This window comes from Petromyzon marinus, chromosome 24 (assembly GCF_048934315.1).
Source record: "Petromyzon marinus isolate PM22_M1 ecotype Great Lakes invasive population chromosome 24, UKy_Petmar_22M1.pri1.0, whole genome shotgun sequence".
In the NCBI taxonomy this organism is placed as follows: domain Eukaryota; kingdom Metazoa; phylum Chordata; class Hyperoartia; order Petromyzontiformes; family Petromyzontidae; genus Petromyzon; species Petromyzon marinus.
Window position 1 is genome coordinate 13,957,255 of NC_133690.1, and position 18,150 is coordinate 13,975,404.

Below are 18,150 nucleotides of genomic sequence, written 5' to 3' on the forward strand. Positions count from 1 at the left end.
ATATATATAAAAATAACGTTTGCGTCACGCGCAACGATGGCAGTTTGCCAGGACTAGTCCATCTATTTTTTGAAAAGAGGAGGGGGGAGACGAAATTTGTTTTTATGTATGCTGTCTGAAAGGCACTGTAAGCGTGAACAATCAATCAAGAACTGAAATGATTTATCAAATCTTTCCAATGATTGCTAAGATAGAATCCATCTTCTCGGTTGAAATTGTCTCTGTGTTTGTATATGTGGATAGCCTCATGAACGAATCTCTCATGGAAGCCAGATGGCTTACAAAGAACCTCCGTCTTGGAAAAGTCAATGGCATGTGAGCCTACTGAATTAGAACAATGATCTGCTACGGCCGAGGTGTTGGTCCTACCGTGTTTAAGGTCTGCTTTATGTTCACGAATGCGGTCCGAGATATGGCGTTTGGTTTCTCCAATGTAACTACTACCACAGAGGCAACTTAGTTTGTAGACACCAGGGTATTGTATGTCCGGAATCACATCTTTTACAGACGGAACCAGATCACGGATTTTATGTAATGTGTTGAAACGGACCTGGATCTTGTGTTTATTCAAAAAAAAAAAAAAGATCTCCAAAATCTTGAATAAACACAAGATCCAGGTCCGTTTCAACACATTACATAAAATCCGTGATCTGGTTCCGTCTGTAAAAGATGTGATTCCGGACATACAATACCCTGGTGTCTACAAACTAAGTTGCCTCTGTGGTAGTAGTTACATTGGAGAAACCAAACGCCATATCTCGGACCGCATTCGTGAACATAAAGCAGACCTTAAACACGGTAGGACCAACACCTCGGCCGTAGCAGATCATTGTTCTAATTCAGTAGGCTCACATGCCATTGACTTTTCCAAGACGGAGGTTCTTTGTAAGCCATCTGGCTTCCATGAGAGATTCGTTCATGAGGCTATCCACATATACAAACACAGAGACAATTTCAACCGAGAAGATGGATTCTATCTTAGCAATCATTGGAAAGATTTGATAAATCATTTCAGTTCTTGATTGATTGTTCACGCTTACAGTGCCTTTCAGACAGCATACATAAAAACAAATTTCGTCTCCCCCCTCCTCTTTTCAAAAAATAGATGGACTAGTCCTGGCAAACTGCCATCGTTGCGCGTGACGCAAACGTTATTTTTATATATATAAATAAATATGCCGTTTTCAAAATAAATTTATGCAAACCGACACACCTGATGATGACCGTTTGAGTTATGGTCGAAACGTCGTGAGAATTTTTTATTGTTTTATATATATTTTGTTATTTTGTTGTTTCTCTTCAACGTGACTTTACCGAAAAAACTAAGAATATGAATTACTGCAGTCACGAAAGCTTTAAATCAAAATTCAAATTACATTGCTTAATATTTGGCAGGAGACCATGCACTTTCAAGTCATTTCCTTTTGATTATTTCCACGTCAAGGCACTGGAATCACGAAATAAGAAATATATGTATGCAAACAAATGTTTATTAGTTATCATTATGGAAGACAGTCATTATGTGAATACTATATTAGGCATGTAACAATTAATCAATTACATTAAAATAGATGTTTATCCTCACAATACATGCATCGGTTATTGTGTGTCATCATTGATTGGTTAAAAATGTTGCAAATTATATCAAATGTTACGTTTGGCTTATGGAACCAACGAGATGCAGCAAGTGAGATCACATGAAAGAGAATACAAATGAGGCAATACCACGTGACAACGAATCAGCTTTTAAAACGCGACCCCATATCACTGCAATTTATTGAATGCCTCATAAGCACATAGTTCTGGATATTAAAAAAATGACCGTGTTTTTGTGTAGACCTTCCCTTCCCACGTAACGTGCTTGCTGCTTTGCCTGGGTCGCCATTGAAAAAAACAGCTTCTTAGCACAATGGGCCTTACCCGATATATTAAAAAAAGTTTAGAAGACATAATCACGTGGAAATTCTTCGCCTGTCAAACTCATTAGTTTAATAGAAATTTGTTAAAATGGCGAATAGCAAAACAAATATATATTATATATATTGCAAAAACGTAATTTATTATCTAGATTCTGAAAGTTTATTTTTTCTGACTTGACTGTGCTTTAAATAAAAGAACCCCCCCCCCCCACACACACACATTAATTCACGCCTTTATATTTTTTTTACTTTTCACTTGCAGACGATACCCGGAATGCGACTGCATTAACTTTACCTCCTGGATTAGCTTCTCCTTGCCAATTTCGTTCATCATCCTCATTCTCAGCTGGGTCTGGATGCACATCATCTTCCTCGGCTTCAAGTAAGTTGAGACGCGGCGCAAAGCCGTGCTGCAAACTATCCGCAGTCAATGTGCCGGTGATTATTTCCGCGGTCACCTGAGGAGGGGGTGAGCGGGGGGGGGGCGGCGGGAATCGTCTGATAATCTCCTCATTTTTTTTTTCCCCATGTTTTCAAAGCTTTGCGCACATGTTCAAATGCGCAAAAACCGAAAAGGAATTGGCCGCGGAAGCTGTCATTAAGAAGGAATATCAGCAGCTCGGTCCCTTCAGGTGAGGCTGCGGCACACATTATACACAATTGTTGCCATTGAAGAGCTGGAACATTTAGTCGCGTGGATGTGAAGATGCGTTCACGTAATTGTGTGGCTTGTAGAAAAAATTAATAACTTCCCTGAATGTTCACTCTCTGGACGAAATGTGCGGTGGACACCTGATCATCATGAGCTGGCTACATGCATTAAAAGCAGCATGTGAAATCAGTTGTTACCTGACTTGATATCCTTAACTTATCAAAGTGGTCATCGTTCACAGAGAGGCACAACTTCCAACCTATTGAACTATAAATCCCTCATAATCCATCGTTAAACCCGTACACTTTATCTGCCAGCGCACACTTGCGCGTACAGCGTATTGTATATGCCGGGCGGTCAAAGGCAATCGGTCGAAAGCTTTACTTCATTTTGCTTCGCTCCAATCTTATTACCCTTATCGCTATGAGCACAGCCGTCGCTCCTGTGAACTTCACACTTTGATGCCTCCATCCTCGTGAGGGACGGTGTGGCGTCGATTTGACGGTCTCGTCTCACCCATGCAGTGTGCGGCAAAATGTACTGCTGGACGAATACATTTCTCTTCCTCCTCCTCTGTTCCTCTCACCGCACGATTTTTGAACTCGTGCCATCGTCCCCTTGCTCAAATCAAAGACGGGTGTGTTAGCTCCCGTATGCTATACGAGCAATGCAAGTTTGCCATGGTATAATGGTTCGCACAATGTGCTTCCAATGCAGAGGTCGCCAGTTTGATTTGAAACAATGGGGAAAGTTTCAAAAAAATGTCCTGCCTCCGTCCACCCAGCAGTCGATCGGTGGGTCATGTGTTGTTGAGTAGAGTTTGGGTACTTCCACATCATCTCGGACGTTTGGCCAGTGTGGAGGAGTAGGCCAGACACCTTCTCGAGGAGCTCTCTGGAGCTTCCTGTCGTGGAGGTCCTTCACCCAGCGGTGGCGTGAGCAAGCAATTGCAAGGGTTGAACTCCTCTTATCTTTACTCCCGTATTGGCCTTTGTGCCTGTGGTGAGAAATCTCAATTGTAAAAAAAAAAACTACAACACCCTTCGGAAAATGTCGCAGTGTTCCGGGGAGAAAAATATGTAAATAAGTAACTTGCTTCGTGGTGCGGCAACACATGTTCGAGCTCCGAGGAGTGCGATGAGTGTAGTTATGGGCGAGTTTGTCCCTATTTGAGGCTGACTGTGAGCTGCTGGTGTCTTGATTGAATGCAGCTATCAAGAGCTGGTGGCTGCGATCATCTTCCTGTTGATGGCCATCCTGTGGTTCACGCGTGAACCGGGCTTCATGCCCGGCTGGGCCTCCGTCATCGGACCGTACGTCTCCTCTAATTTTGAGCATTCTTTGCGCCTTGAGCCCTGTGTCAATTTGGGCCACCGCGAGAATCTACAGCTGCGTGTCAAATAATCACAGTGGGTGGGATTTCATTGTCTTCGTGTAAATATTAATGCATATTCCATCAATGAATTAATTGCTGGATGAAGACCTCCCGGGTGCCATGTCGGGAGTGGTTGTTGCTTGACCACTCTGGTCAGCGGGGGGTTGACGAAGGGAGTGCCTGGCACTGATTCACATGCCGCACGCCCACCGAAGTTCGTCGTGGTGATCGGGATTCCAAGCCAGGTCAACCACCGGTTGAACCACGGTGCGCCATAGTATAACAACGTAAAAATAACTCAGGGCACCCCTGAGTCACTTGAGGTTACGACAGCTTCACTTTGGAGGTGGTAAAATCTGCGAGCAAAACAGTCTGACCTTTGCTTTGTTAAGCAAGGTACAATGTTTTTGGGGGGTTTTGTGCTGAGCTGGACATCCGTGAAAAAGAGCTTCATAGCTCATCGTATTCCTCCAGTATAAATATGTTGATTGTGATCCTCTACAGTTGTTAAAAAGCATCCCGATGGGTAATTTTCTTAGTTCTATTTATAAAATGATGACAATGAATATTCCTACTCTATTTACACATTGCAAATAAAACAATAATGATTTTCGGGTTTGTATTGGCTGACACGCCAGTAATCTTTATTAAAAATGTAAAATTATCGGCATAAAGCGAGTGATGAACATTACTGTCAAATTGCGGAGCAGGTGGGAAACTGCTGCCTCTTGCTGAGTGGAACAGACATCAATCGCAGGGATCTCAGAGGTAGCTCTGAGATATCCGCTTCCGTGGACCGCTCGTCAACACGAAGAGTTGCACTCCTCTGCGTGGGATCGGAATGAAGGCGTCATCTCATGACGTGACGCCGATGGCACAATCGGGATTAAAGTTGGGAAAATGTGAAGGAGAAAAAAAAAACTTTATTATATCCAACTTAAACAACACGAGAGCCTTTGCGTTCACGTGGAACTTCTACGAATTTGTATGATCTATTAATGCGATGGTTTCTGTATTTTCAGGAAAGGATATCAGGGAGATGCCACTCCGGCCCTCATGCTTGGCTTCCTGCTTTTCATCATCCCCCAGACGCGGCCACGATGCCTCTTTTTCTGCGGATCCGCAGGAAATGGCAAGCCTCACATTGCCATTGCTCCCTCACGCTGATGCTCTTTCAGTAGTTTACTTTTGTTTAACCGGGGGGGCGGGGGGGGGATGAGAACTCAAGAAACGGGCACCGTCTCGTAATAGAAGGGGGGGGGGGGGGTCAGATCACGTAAAAAAAAATGCTGCGTGTCGTAAAACCCTCCTCTACCCTACACGGCCAACCAATAAACTTGTCACAGCTGCAGCCCAGCACCGGTGTGTGTTGGAGAGCGATCTGACGGCATGTTAAACAATAGGTGCCGGCAGTCACACCGAGCCATAGATCAGCTGTGGAGCGTGATGCCAGGTGGCGTAAGGCCCTGGGTGTTTTAACGGGACCGTCCGCCTCGCAGGGGTCACCTGGGTCACCAGAATGACCGAAGGGGAAAAAAAAACCCCAATGTGGTTCCCCTCCCTCTGTGCGGCCGGCCGATGAGTTCCAAAAAAAGGGCTTACAAAGCGGAACCGCAGGACACAGCTGCCTGGCCACTAGCGCACACAGTACACACACAGTACACAAATAGTACACAAATAGTACACACATTACACACATAGTACACACACAGTACACAAATAGTAGACACACAGTACACACATAGTACACAAATAGTACACAAATAGTACATACACAGTACACACACAGTACACACACAGAACACAAATAGTACACAAATAGTACATACACAGTACACACACAGTACACACACAGTACGCAAATAGTACACAAATAGTACACCCACAGTACACACACAGTACACAAGTACACAAACAGTACACACACAGTACACACATAGTACACACAGTACACAAATAGTACACACACAGTACACACATAGTACACACATAGTACACACACAGTACACAAATAGTACACAAATAGTACATACACAGTACACACACAGTACACAAATAGTACACAAATAGTATATACACAGTACACACACAGTACACACACAGTACACAAATAGTACACAAATAGTACATACACAGTACACACATAGTACACAAATAGTACACAAACAGTACACACACAGTACACACACAGTACACACACACAGTACACAAACAGTACACAGACAGTACACAAACAGTACACAAATAGTACACACATTACACACATAGTATGCACACAGTACACACACATGACACAAATAGTACACAAATAGTACACACATTTCACACATAGTACACACACAGTACACAAATAGGACACAAACAGTACACACAGTACACACACAGTACACAAACAGTACACACACAGTACACAAACAGTACACACAGTACACAAATAGTACACAAACAGTACACACACAGTACACAAATAGTACACAAACAGTACACACACAGTACACAAATAGTACACAAACAGTACACACACAGTACACACACAGTACACAAATAGTACACAAACAGTACACACACAGTACACACACACAGTACACAAACAGTACACACAGTACACACACACAGTACATAAACAGTACACACACAGTACACAAACAGTACACACAATACACAAACAGTACACACACAGTACACACACACAGTACACAAACAGTACACACACAGTACACAAAGAGTACACAAAGAGTGCACACACAGTACACAAACAGAACACACACAGTACACACACACAGTACACAAACAGTACACACACCGTACACAAACAGTACACAAATAGTACACACACAGTACACAAACAGTACACACACAGTACACACACAGTACACAAATAGTACACAAACAGTACACAGTACACACACAGTACACAAACAGTACACACACAGTACACAAAGAGTACACACACAGTACACAAAGAGTACACAAACAGTACACACAGTACATACACAGTATACAAACAGTACACACACAGTACACGCAGTACACACACACAGTACACACACAGTACACAAACAGTACACACAGTACACAAACAGTACACACACAGTACACACAGTACACACAAACAGTATGCACACTGTACACACATTACACAAACAGTACACACAGTACACAAACAGTACACACACAGTACGCACACAGTACAAATAGTACACACATAGTACACACAGTACACACACACAGTATACACATAGTACACACACGGTACACACTACACACATTACATACACACAGTACACACATTGCACACAGTACACACACAGTATACACACGGTACACACATTACACACACACAGTACACACATTACACACACACAGTATACACACGGTACACACAGTACAGTAGAATCCCTATTAACGACAGTAATTGGTTCCACGAAATTGGTCGTTCAGCGTGTATAGGAAATACATGTTAAAGACAATTTGGTCCGATAGCATCGAAAGTTACCCTTTTTCATACAAAAAACGTACTTTATAATATTTAATCAATGGATATGAATACATAAAGATACTAACGACATTATAAACACGTAACATAAAAAGAAACATGGTTAATGCATTAATTAATATTTACTGTACCTACAACAGCCCGTCATTAACAAGGGAATGGTCAGTAAGCGAACACATTGGGCTCTATGCAGACACTACACTACTATAGACTACACTACTATACACTACACTACTATGGACTGCACTATACACATCACTATACACTACACTACTATACACCACACATTGGGCTCTATGGAGACACTACACTACTATACACGGCACTATACACTACACTATACACTACACATTGGGCTCTATGGAGACACTACACTACTGTCCACTACACTATACACTACTATACACTACACTATACACTACACTACTGTCCACTACACTGTACACTACACTACTGTCCACTACACTATACACTACACTACTATACACTACACTCTACACTACACTACTATACACTACACAACTATACACTACACATTGGGCTCTATGGAGATACTACACTACTATACACTACACTATACACGACACTACTATACACTACACTATACACTACACATTGGGCTACTATACACTACACTACTATACACTACACATTGGGCTCTATGGAGGCAATATACTACTATACACTACACTATTATACACTACAAATTTTAGTATATAATAGTCTACAATACTATATACTACACTACTATACACTACACATTGGGCTCTATGGAGGCCCGTCGTTAAGCCATTTATCGTTTACAGGCGTCGTCGTTAAGAGGGGTTCTACTGTACACACACACTTTACACACTTTACACACAGCACAAACAGTACATACACAGTACACACACATAGTACACACACAATGTTGTCCCACGTCAGACCACATAGTCGCACATGAGTGAATTGCATATAGCGCATTTTAGGTAGAAATAGGTTAGCCGCATGTACGCAAATCGCGCAAACCGAACCTGCAGAGAGCGAGGGAAACTTGTATAGCACTGAAATCGAGCAATGCGTTTACATTGGCATATTCTGAGTGTCTTTGCTCATTATATTATACTTTGAAAGTCATTCACAGCTGGGTTTAGCATGCTAATGAGACCTGATGGACATGATTGCTGCTTAAAATAAATCTTCATAACCATATTTTATTGTATAAGCAATAAAGTTGTCATCACAATAATTCCATACGCACCCCAAAAGCTTAATTCAAACGAACGATTTTGAAATTGTAATGGCTTCTAGTTTTGCAAGCAGGATTATAAAACTTTCACAAAAATATTTACGATGATTTTCTTGAGCGATCGTGTGTTTGTCGTTTGTTGGAAAAGTTTTACTGTTCGAGCCCACCATGGTTATTACTGTCGGTGTGTTAACCATAAGCACGCACTCCCATTAAATAATAAACATTCCGTGATGTTCAAAAAAGGGTTCGTCACATGTGCTGGCTTCACAGTCCAAACTTTTGCGAAATATGAAAGATTACCGGCAAATTATATAATTGGGAAAAGTTTCCGAAGCACCATCGCCCCTAACCGAAAGATATCATCGCCTATTTTTATATTCTTAGCTCTTTCGGTTAAGATTTTATTGTTTTATATATATTTTATTATTTTATTGTTTCCCTTCAACGTGACTTTACCGAAAGAGCTAAGAATATGAATTACTGCAGCCATGAAAGCTTTAAATCAAAATGTTATATCATCGCCTGTGAAACATGGTGCTTTCCTGATAGCCTCGCGCCTATACGAACGGAGTGACTACCAAATGTGATAAACTATTGCTATCGTTGTGACGCGTGGCTTGACGGGTGTGTCTTTCTTTGCCGACGCGTTTCAGTCGAGACGGGTGGAGAGGGCCTCTCCGATTCCTCCTTCAAGCCCATGATCTCATGGAAGGACTTCCAGCGCTGCATGCCGTGGGAGGTGTCCTTCCTCGTCGGAGGAGGATTCGCCCTGGCAAGGGGGAGTCAGGTGAGCGACACCCATCCTATGTCATAATGCATTCAGATATTTCGCTTGGACAATAGCTTGAGATGAAACATCTCATTTGCAAGTGTTGTCCGGGATTAGTCCATTTGAAACATCGACAGCAAAAAACGTAATGATTGGATGCAAACATTTATCCGCTAATGTGGGTATTTGTAAGTGTCGTCTTAAAAAACATTGTCTTAAATAATTTTATTATATTTAGCTTTTCTTTCTCTCTTGGCCTATCCTTATTCTTACAAGGCGCTTTGAGACATTAGTGGAAAGCACCTTACAAATAAATGTCAATTCTTATTTTTTTAATATCTATAACCAATACTGCGTACAATGAACTTTGCACTGCAGTCAAGCACAACAACGATGCCACAGATAATGTAATGATGCACACCACCAGTTCATATAGAATGTACCCTAGCCGTAACAGTTGCAAATGTTGTCGAGATTTGTTCTGATTTAAGATTTAAATAAGTTGAGACTGGCGGAATATGTTTGTGTTTCTTGGAGATCGTTCCATGTTTGAAGCAGCCCAGTGTATGGATGAGAGTGTGCCTGATTGAGTTTTTACTCTCAGGACACTCCAGCTGCTATGATTTGGGATTGAAGAACATAGTTATTTACGCAGAATAAGTTGAGTGACGTGCCGCAATTGGTTCCCTTAGTAGTGCCATGTGCTGTGATTTATGTGTTGTTTTTACAATAGCCTTCCAATTATTAGTGTCCATAATTTAAAGCAATCAATTGTCTCGTTTAATTATACTTGAAACGCATTCACTGTCTTCTAAACGCATTAATTTAACAGAATATAATGTACTTGTTTATCTTGTTCACGAGTGGAGGGCGCTTGTTCGGAGGATGTCTTCAATGTTTCATAATGAACCCAGCAACCTAAGTTCAATTGTCAGCCACAGCTAAAATCAGTGCCGAGTGATATCTGAACCGATCCTTGGCCATCCACCCTCTTACCCAGAATGCCCATGAGCGAGCGTGGTGAAGTACTGTGTTTGCTAAACGACTCCCACAACTGGCACGGTGGAACGAGGTCTTCATCCATCGGTTGGATTGCCAAAGGCTGAAGATACATTTTTATTTCATACCCATCCGATGGATATTTTTTTCTCGAGATGGCTTCCATTCGAATGAATGGCATATATTTGACTGTAAAAGTGAATCGGAAACTTGGTGGAGGAGACTAATGGATTGTGCTGCCTCTGTTTTTTTTCCGTACAGGTGTCAGGGCTGTCAGAGTGGATTGGGAGCAAGCTCGTGTCTCTAAACACCATGCCCGTGTGGCTGATCATCCTCCTGTCTTGTCTCTTGGTCACCACTGTCACTGAGGTGGCCAGCAACCCTGCCACCATCACCCTGTTTCTGCCCATCCTCTCCAGTTTGGTGCGTTAAACACAAGTTCAACTCTATGCCAGTATATAACGACAATTCATGTGCAGCCAGTGTGTAGAGTAGAGCAGGCCAAAGGTTGTATATTGAAGTATTATGAAGCCAAAATACGGGTGACTTGGGAGTCAGAGCGTTGAGCTTGCACCACTGAGATCGTGGGTTCGAATGGTCTCAGCCGAGTGAAAAATGACTGGACAAAAAACATAACGTTAAATTTTATCCTCGCTTGATGTCGCTAAATTCCTCCCCTGAAAATTACATTGGTTTGATCGTCATGTAATTAACATTATTCTCAGTGGCAGAGCGAGGGGGAAAATTCTCCCCCCTACTGTGTGGAACAGAGGTTGTTTCAAAGGGTCTCAGAGGTGGGATCGACTTTCGTGGGGTGTACTCTAAAATAAAGGATTGCACTGCTCTGCAAGCAATCAGAATGGATGCTTTATCTTATGAGATGATGCAGGTAACACGATCTGAATAAAATTGGGGAAAAAAGTACAAAGAATAATTTAAAATACATAAAAGTCTTGGCTTTCACATTGGGGTTTATTACCAAAATACTTTCATGTAAAACCAATTACTCTTCCATATCACGTGTGTTTGATTTAGCTACTCTTTGTATCGTGTTACATTTAATGGGTTTTGGCAGGTCGCATGTGATGGGGTAAAGCGTGGGCGCTTCTGCCTATTTCAACATAGCTGGCCAACGTGGAAGAGCAGGCCAAGATACGCGCCAGCGCTTCCTCTAGTGCAGTGGTTCTTAACCTCTACTGCAGCCTGCACCCCTTTGGTTCACAGCAAGGGCATCTCGCACCCCCAGAGGGTGCATGCACCCCAGGTTAAGAACCACTGGTCGAGTGGAAGCCCTTCCGCCGGCAGTGGCTTGAGCACCTTTATTTGCACCCCTGTGTGATCACGTGGCCTGTTGCACGATGAGCTGCTGCAGCTCCTGTTTCAGCACCGTCTAATGATGCACGTTCCTCCCTGCAGGCAGAGGCCATTCACGTGAACCCACTGTTCATCTTGATTCCTGCCACCATCTCCACCTCCTTCGCCTTTCTCCTCCCCGTCTCCAACCCGCCGAATGCCATCGTATTTACATACGGTCACCTCAAAGTCACCGATATGGTAAGAGACGTGTCAACGTTTTGTCAAGTTGGTCAGTCCTGCATGTGAATTTTTATTTTAAATTAGTCTTCATGTATGTTGAATGTCTCTCACACAACGTACATAGCCAGCCGTGCTAATCGATTTATTAACTTATTGTGCTGACCAGGATGGCAAAGTTTTGGTTAGATAGTACGCGATCACGTTATCTCCGATCCACTTAATTTTAGATCTGATTGTTCAGTCGCAAAACTCTCTTTTCCACTTGGACCAAAAAGGTCGGATTTTGATTCAGATGTAATAACATCTTGCACAAAACAGTGCTACATTGCTTTAATAAAGACATTTGGTCACGAATTAGCATGAATGTTTACGCTAAGAATGGTAAATGCATAAAATCATGGATTGTAATAAAACATGATTTCCAATCCACATGCGTTATACGTGCGGCCACTGTAGATTCTACAGGCCTCACAATGGCAAAACATTGATTTGCAAATTGAATCGGTACCCCACAATCCTGGCATACATTCTTGACACTACAATATATATATATTTTGGTTCAACATGTAGGCTTTTGCGACCAATATTTTCCATAATAGAGGTTTTTGGGTTATATTGCATAAATATGAATGTGTCGTTAAACCCGCCACCACCCGACACAGCCAATTAGTAAGATTTGTCACGTAAACAGAACATGACAATTCGTTACTAGTCCAGCACACCGGTGTGTTGGAGAGTAAATCCACAACATTTACCTATTTTATTTGTGCTAAAAAGAAATAATGACACCAATCAGCACATGACTGGACACTTTGCTCTAAGTATTCTAATGATAAGGATTAATACTAATCAGTTAAGTGTTACATTTATTTTATTGAACCACAAGAATATTTAGGTTATTACTAACATCACCACCATTTCTATGATTCTATGCGGCCCAACAGTTAAAGGCACCAGGCAAACAATGTCAACTCCAGGACTTCAAACACTTAACAAATACACTCAGTATCCCTAAATACATAATCATCAATCATTTCCCATTAGGTTCCTCATTGATTAACATCATTGGTTAACTTATTTGACAGAGGAATTAACTTGTTCGAGAGAGTGACCGATGGCAGCCTAAATTTCCTTGCTGACACGTTGACTTGTGTCACACAAACACCGTCGGCAGTCACACACGCGAATCGCCAGAGGGTCACGCTCTTATTCCCGAGAATACGGCAAAAGTGTATTAACTAACACACGCGAGTTGCCATTTAAAATACATACCTTTCTCAGCGTCGGCAATTTTTGGTGCGAGACTTGCGCGAACAGAAGACGATGACTGTACCTTGTTAACGTTTACATTATTCCAGGCAAAGGTGAAAAAGTTGTTTAAACAAAACGTCGACCAATCCCATTTTAATCAATTTACACCCCCCACCCCCACTCTCTCCCTCCCACCCCCAGATTAAGGTCGGCTTGGGGATTAACATCATCGGAGTCTTGGTGGTCATGTTGGGCATCTTCACCTGGGGCATCCCCTTGTTTGACCTGGATACGTACCCCGACTGGGCACCAAGTACAAACATCACAGTGCCTTGAAAGTTTTTGGAAGGTCGAGGTAGCGCAGTGCACGTCACTTGACTCTTCTAAGCCTGCGGTGGTTTGCGAACGCAAGGCATTGGGTTGGCCTCTCGAAGTTGCGAATGGGAGAACCAAGCTTTGTTGATATCGAACCAGTCTTCCCAGGGCAGTTTGAATGTATTTTTTTTTTGGAGGAAAGATTGCTGGAACTAATAAACTATGCCTGTGTGTTCTGAACAATATAATGAGGTATATTATTTTCAATTGTTTTCAACTGAATGCAGCTTGGTTCATTTTCTTCCATCTACTATGTATATTTTGAATGCACTTGACATGACACATGTGATCATCTATTTTGGTTGTTAAAGTCCATGTTCTGGACCTTTTTTCAAGTCTTGATAGATAACATGATAATGTCGAAAAATGTAGGTTTGCACATGCTTTTAGATATTACTTGCGGCGACAAAGCGTATAGAACGATTTTAGAAATACAGAGAAACAATGTTCGCACTTAAATGATGTAAATCAGTAAAATCTAGCATATATGATGTGATTAAGACTGTTTCAATTAAGTTACTGAATAAATACATGCGTATATTAGCATTTTTTTTCGACAGCATAAACTTGTATTTTAAAATAAAACATCAGAAATCAATTATTTTATTGCGATGGGTTGACTACGGCGCAGGTTTCCACTGTTGTTGCTGTACAGCTCTCCAGCGTGTTTTTGGGTTTCACTCTGCGTGCTGCTTTGCATGCCGTCCGACGTTTCCCTCCACGTGCTGGGAGCTCCTTCAGGAATTGACATTCTTCGAAGCTTTTGCCTAGCACACGGAGCGGAGTCGTCATCAGACACGATGCCGTACAAACACGCGGCGACAACCCGAACACACATCGTAGGGCTAAGAGTTTTGATTTCAAGTAAGACGGCTGCTTCCAGCAATGAAAGGCGTTACCAAATGATCTTTTGATTAACCTGTGAGTTGTATTGACAGGGTTTAAAAGGTGCTGTGTTGTGCATCATTAGGACTAAATGATGCAAGTTAGTCGTTTAAACTGATATCGATGTATACTTTTTGTAATACAGATCTTCACGACCTCATTTGTAAATATAAATAGAGCGTATTACTCCTTTATTCTATGTACATAATATAGCAGAAAAAAATAAATGCTTCTTGTTTTATAGACAGTTGTGTTCTGTGTCTTCAGGTCATACAAAAAAACCCCACAACTCTACTTGCATAGACTTGACACTAAGACGAGACAACTAAAGATTGGCAATACTTCCAATTATTTATCCCGGAATGCCTCACTGCGTCTCCTGGTTCGGCATTGGGATATAACGTTAATGAGCACTTGCCATATTGAAGGAATCTGGAAAATACTCCAGTGTCTGTGACATCTGGGAAAGTTGGCGGTCACCCCATTCATCCACTAACCAGGCTCGAGTTTGCTTAAGCTCCTGCCATCCGATGTGCACGCTTGGCTACGCACAGTGCGAAAGAAGTTGAACAAACATGCATGTGTATATACATACATGTTGAAGTTGATTCGGATCAGAGGACAAAGAATAATAAGAAACGTCATCGTCGCTTAAGGAAAGTAACAACGACAAAAAACAACCCAACGCATTCTTCAAAAGCCTTTCGGGAACGCACCCCCGACATAAACCGGAGTGTTGTTGGACTTGCCATTAGCGGCACAGTACGTCACAGCCGAATACAAGGCACACTGTAATATGGCAGTGATGTTTGATTAATTAAAAAAAGGTTTTTGGGTTAGATCGCGTAAGTATAAATGTGTCGAAACCCTCCACCACCCGACACGGCCAATCAGTAAGGGATTTGTCACGTAAACAAAACGCAACTTAGTTGCTACTTCAGCCCACCGGGTGTGTTGGAGAGTAAATCCACAACATTTACAATCTGAGTAGTACGACGTTTCGCCGGTAATTACATCCAGCGTCATCGGGAGATTTGCCAGAATCGTGAAGCAACCCACCTGCTTCCGTTCTTAAATCTAGCAGCAGGGCGACGTCATCACTGAACTCATCAGGTGCAGAGATCAGAGCCGGAGGAGGTGTTGGGGGGGGGGAGTATTGTAATTATATAATAGATTAGTAATTTAATTAGTATGCGTTTCCTCTCTAAGGAATTGTAAGATGTATTACTTAATAATACGCTTCCAGGCCGCACTAAGTCTGCAGCTGTCAGAGTGCGTAGTTCTCTCAATTTCAATGGATTCTCGAGTTAGTCTTGGCCAGTAATAATTCGTTTTACACAACACTTCAACGTTATCAAAATCAATTGAGTGTCCTTGTTGGCAAGCATGTTCTGCAAATGGCGACAGTTGTGTTTGAGAGTTTTAAATATTTGGTGTTCTTGCTCTAATTAAGATCGGAAACAGGTGGATGGCTTCACTATTCTGACAAATCGCCCGATGACGCTGGATGTAATTACCAGCGAAACGTCGTACTACTCAGATTGTAAATGTTGTGGATTTACTCTCCAACACACCGGTGGGCTGAAGTAGTAACTAATTGGCGCGTTTTGTTTACGTGGCAAACCCCTTACTAATTGTCTTTGTCGGGTGGTGGAGGGTTACGACACATTTATAATTTCGCGATCTAACCCATAAACCTTTATTATGATATAATATTGGTCGCGAAAGCCCGCTCCGTGTTAAAGTGATGTATGATGTTGGTATGCTGGCGTCCTGAACGCGCAAATTTCTGCTTCGTTGCAATGGATACTTCACAGACTGCTTGATGTGTCTGTGGCTACTGGTCACCGCAGCACACATCAAGAAATAATAAGTTATGCTGTGTCGGTTTCACTCATGGAAATGGACTGTTAGAACTCCAGTGTAGCAACGCATAGTTCCACTGGGTTAGATAGTGCAGTAGGTAGGATTTAAATGATAAATGTATGCTGCTTACTTGGTCTCTTCTAATTAAATTTCCAACATCCTTGACATTGCACGTACTGCGTTCACTTTTTTGAGGTTCCGGATACGGTGTGCTGTTTTGTAACGTATAAAACACACCCGGTTTTAAACACATGCATGCATTCCTTCAAATGTTGCTGCTAACATACAAAAATAACGCTTTGTTTGGAAAAAACATGTTTTGCGTTGATTGGTAGAATCATGCGATGAGGAGATGATGGCGATCATAACTTTTAAAAGTTCATATCGCAGTTGATCAGCACGGGCCCAAAGGCCAAACAAATGCCAAATGCCCAGTAACAAACAGCACAATTGAAGTTGTCATACATAATAAAAATGCAAACACATTCATTTGATGCGTTTTTTAATTCATATAAATAATTGCAATGACTATATTCCGGAAGGTATAATAAGTCTGTTGCCTATGATTTATAATATTTGGATCTTTAAAAATAAAAAAAATACTTTATACGCAAGTTAAATATGTATTGCTCCGGGTTAGTACCTGTGTGTGCACACGAGTGCGTCCGAGGAGAAATTCTGACGTTTGCAGACAAAAACGTTCCAATTCAAATCGCGTGAGGCAGTGCGGTCATAGCCGGGCAAACAGCGGCAACGACAATGTGTAGTTACGTCCCATCAAGCTGACGGAAACAAACAATGTAACTGGTTCAGTTTAACACGTAGGCTTTCGCGTAACTGGTGTTGGGCCAAAGATTCCCAATGCCAAAATATTGCGCTGCAAATTACTCAATAACTCATTGAGGAACATCGTCCCTCGCATAAAGAGTCCCGAGACTCAGCGAGGGTTTGCTCGGCAAAACAAGCATCACGATAATAAAACATCTCCATGGTATATATTGTCATGAATAAATCAGTAACAACCGTTTGGCGCCTTGAGGCAAACCACTGACCATCTCCGTGGAGGTGGGGGGGGGCATGCATTCATTTCAAATGAACATTTGCCCCATAACTTTACACGTACAACACATGGTGCATTCCTGCATTAATTGGAATAATTTATACACTAAGGATGCATTTATAGTTTTCAAATAAAGGTGACCAGCACGTGAAATATGCAACTTTCACTGATCATGAACATTTAAAAGGGGGCGCTCAACACCGTCGCTCTAAATTAGGACGGTCTCAAGGGATGCAATGAATCGGAGCGAGGCGATCATCCACCAGTGCAACCCCTTGGCATGCCATACAATTCATAGACTCTATGGGTGCAACAAGTTATTGCGGCTTTAATATGTTGTAAATAGTTTGGAAGTTTTACGGCGTTTGAAGGGCGTGTGGCGTGCGCTAGTTGCGTGTAAGAGCGCGAGACAATGGTGAGCACCCGAAGGCCGAAGACGCAAGTTAGACTCCAGCATTTGAAGCTTTCGTGACTGCAAGGATCCATACTCTTTGGTTCTATTCGGTAAAGTCACGTAGGTAAAAAATAAAACAACAAAAATCACGACGTTTCGGCCACAACACAAGCGGCCTTCATCAGGTGAAGGGACCAGACTGCCTCGAGGACAGCGCTGGAGTGAACACATCCAAGCTCAGACCACGACCTTTAAGCTGTGTGAGAGGAATTAAGGTGCCTTGACAAAGGAATTAGCATGCAAATTTGCATTTAATAGGCGGACTTAGCATGATGAACGGTG

General features: G+C 42.1%; 1 protein-coding gene across 1 annotated transcript in view; it reads left to right on the top strand.

Annotated features, from left to right (window-relative positions):
* The window catches only part of SLC13A1 (solute carrier family 13 member 1), a 34,058-nt gene extending 17,539 nt beyond the window's left edge, over positions 1-16,519 (top strand). Inside the window, exons 9-16 of the mRNA XM_032959997.2 lie at positions 2,182-2,301; positions 2,459-2,551; positions 3,783-3,884; positions 4,969-5,078; positions 9,327-9,460; positions 10,703-10,864; positions 11,858-11,995; positions 13,430-16,519. Coding sequence (XP_032815888.1) covers positions 2,182-2,301; positions 2,459-2,551; positions 3,783-3,884; positions 4,969-5,078; positions 9,327-9,460; positions 10,703-10,864; positions 11,858-11,995; positions 13,430-13,564 — 994 coding nt within the window. The 3' untranslated portion in view covers positions 13,565-16,519. The remainder of the gene's footprint in view (positions 1-2,181; positions 2,302-2,458; positions 2,552-3,782; positions 3,885-4,968; positions 5,079-9,326; positions 9,461-10,702; positions 10,865-11,857; positions 11,996-13,429) is intronic.
* Positions 16,520-18,150: the final 1,631 nt, after the last annotated feature.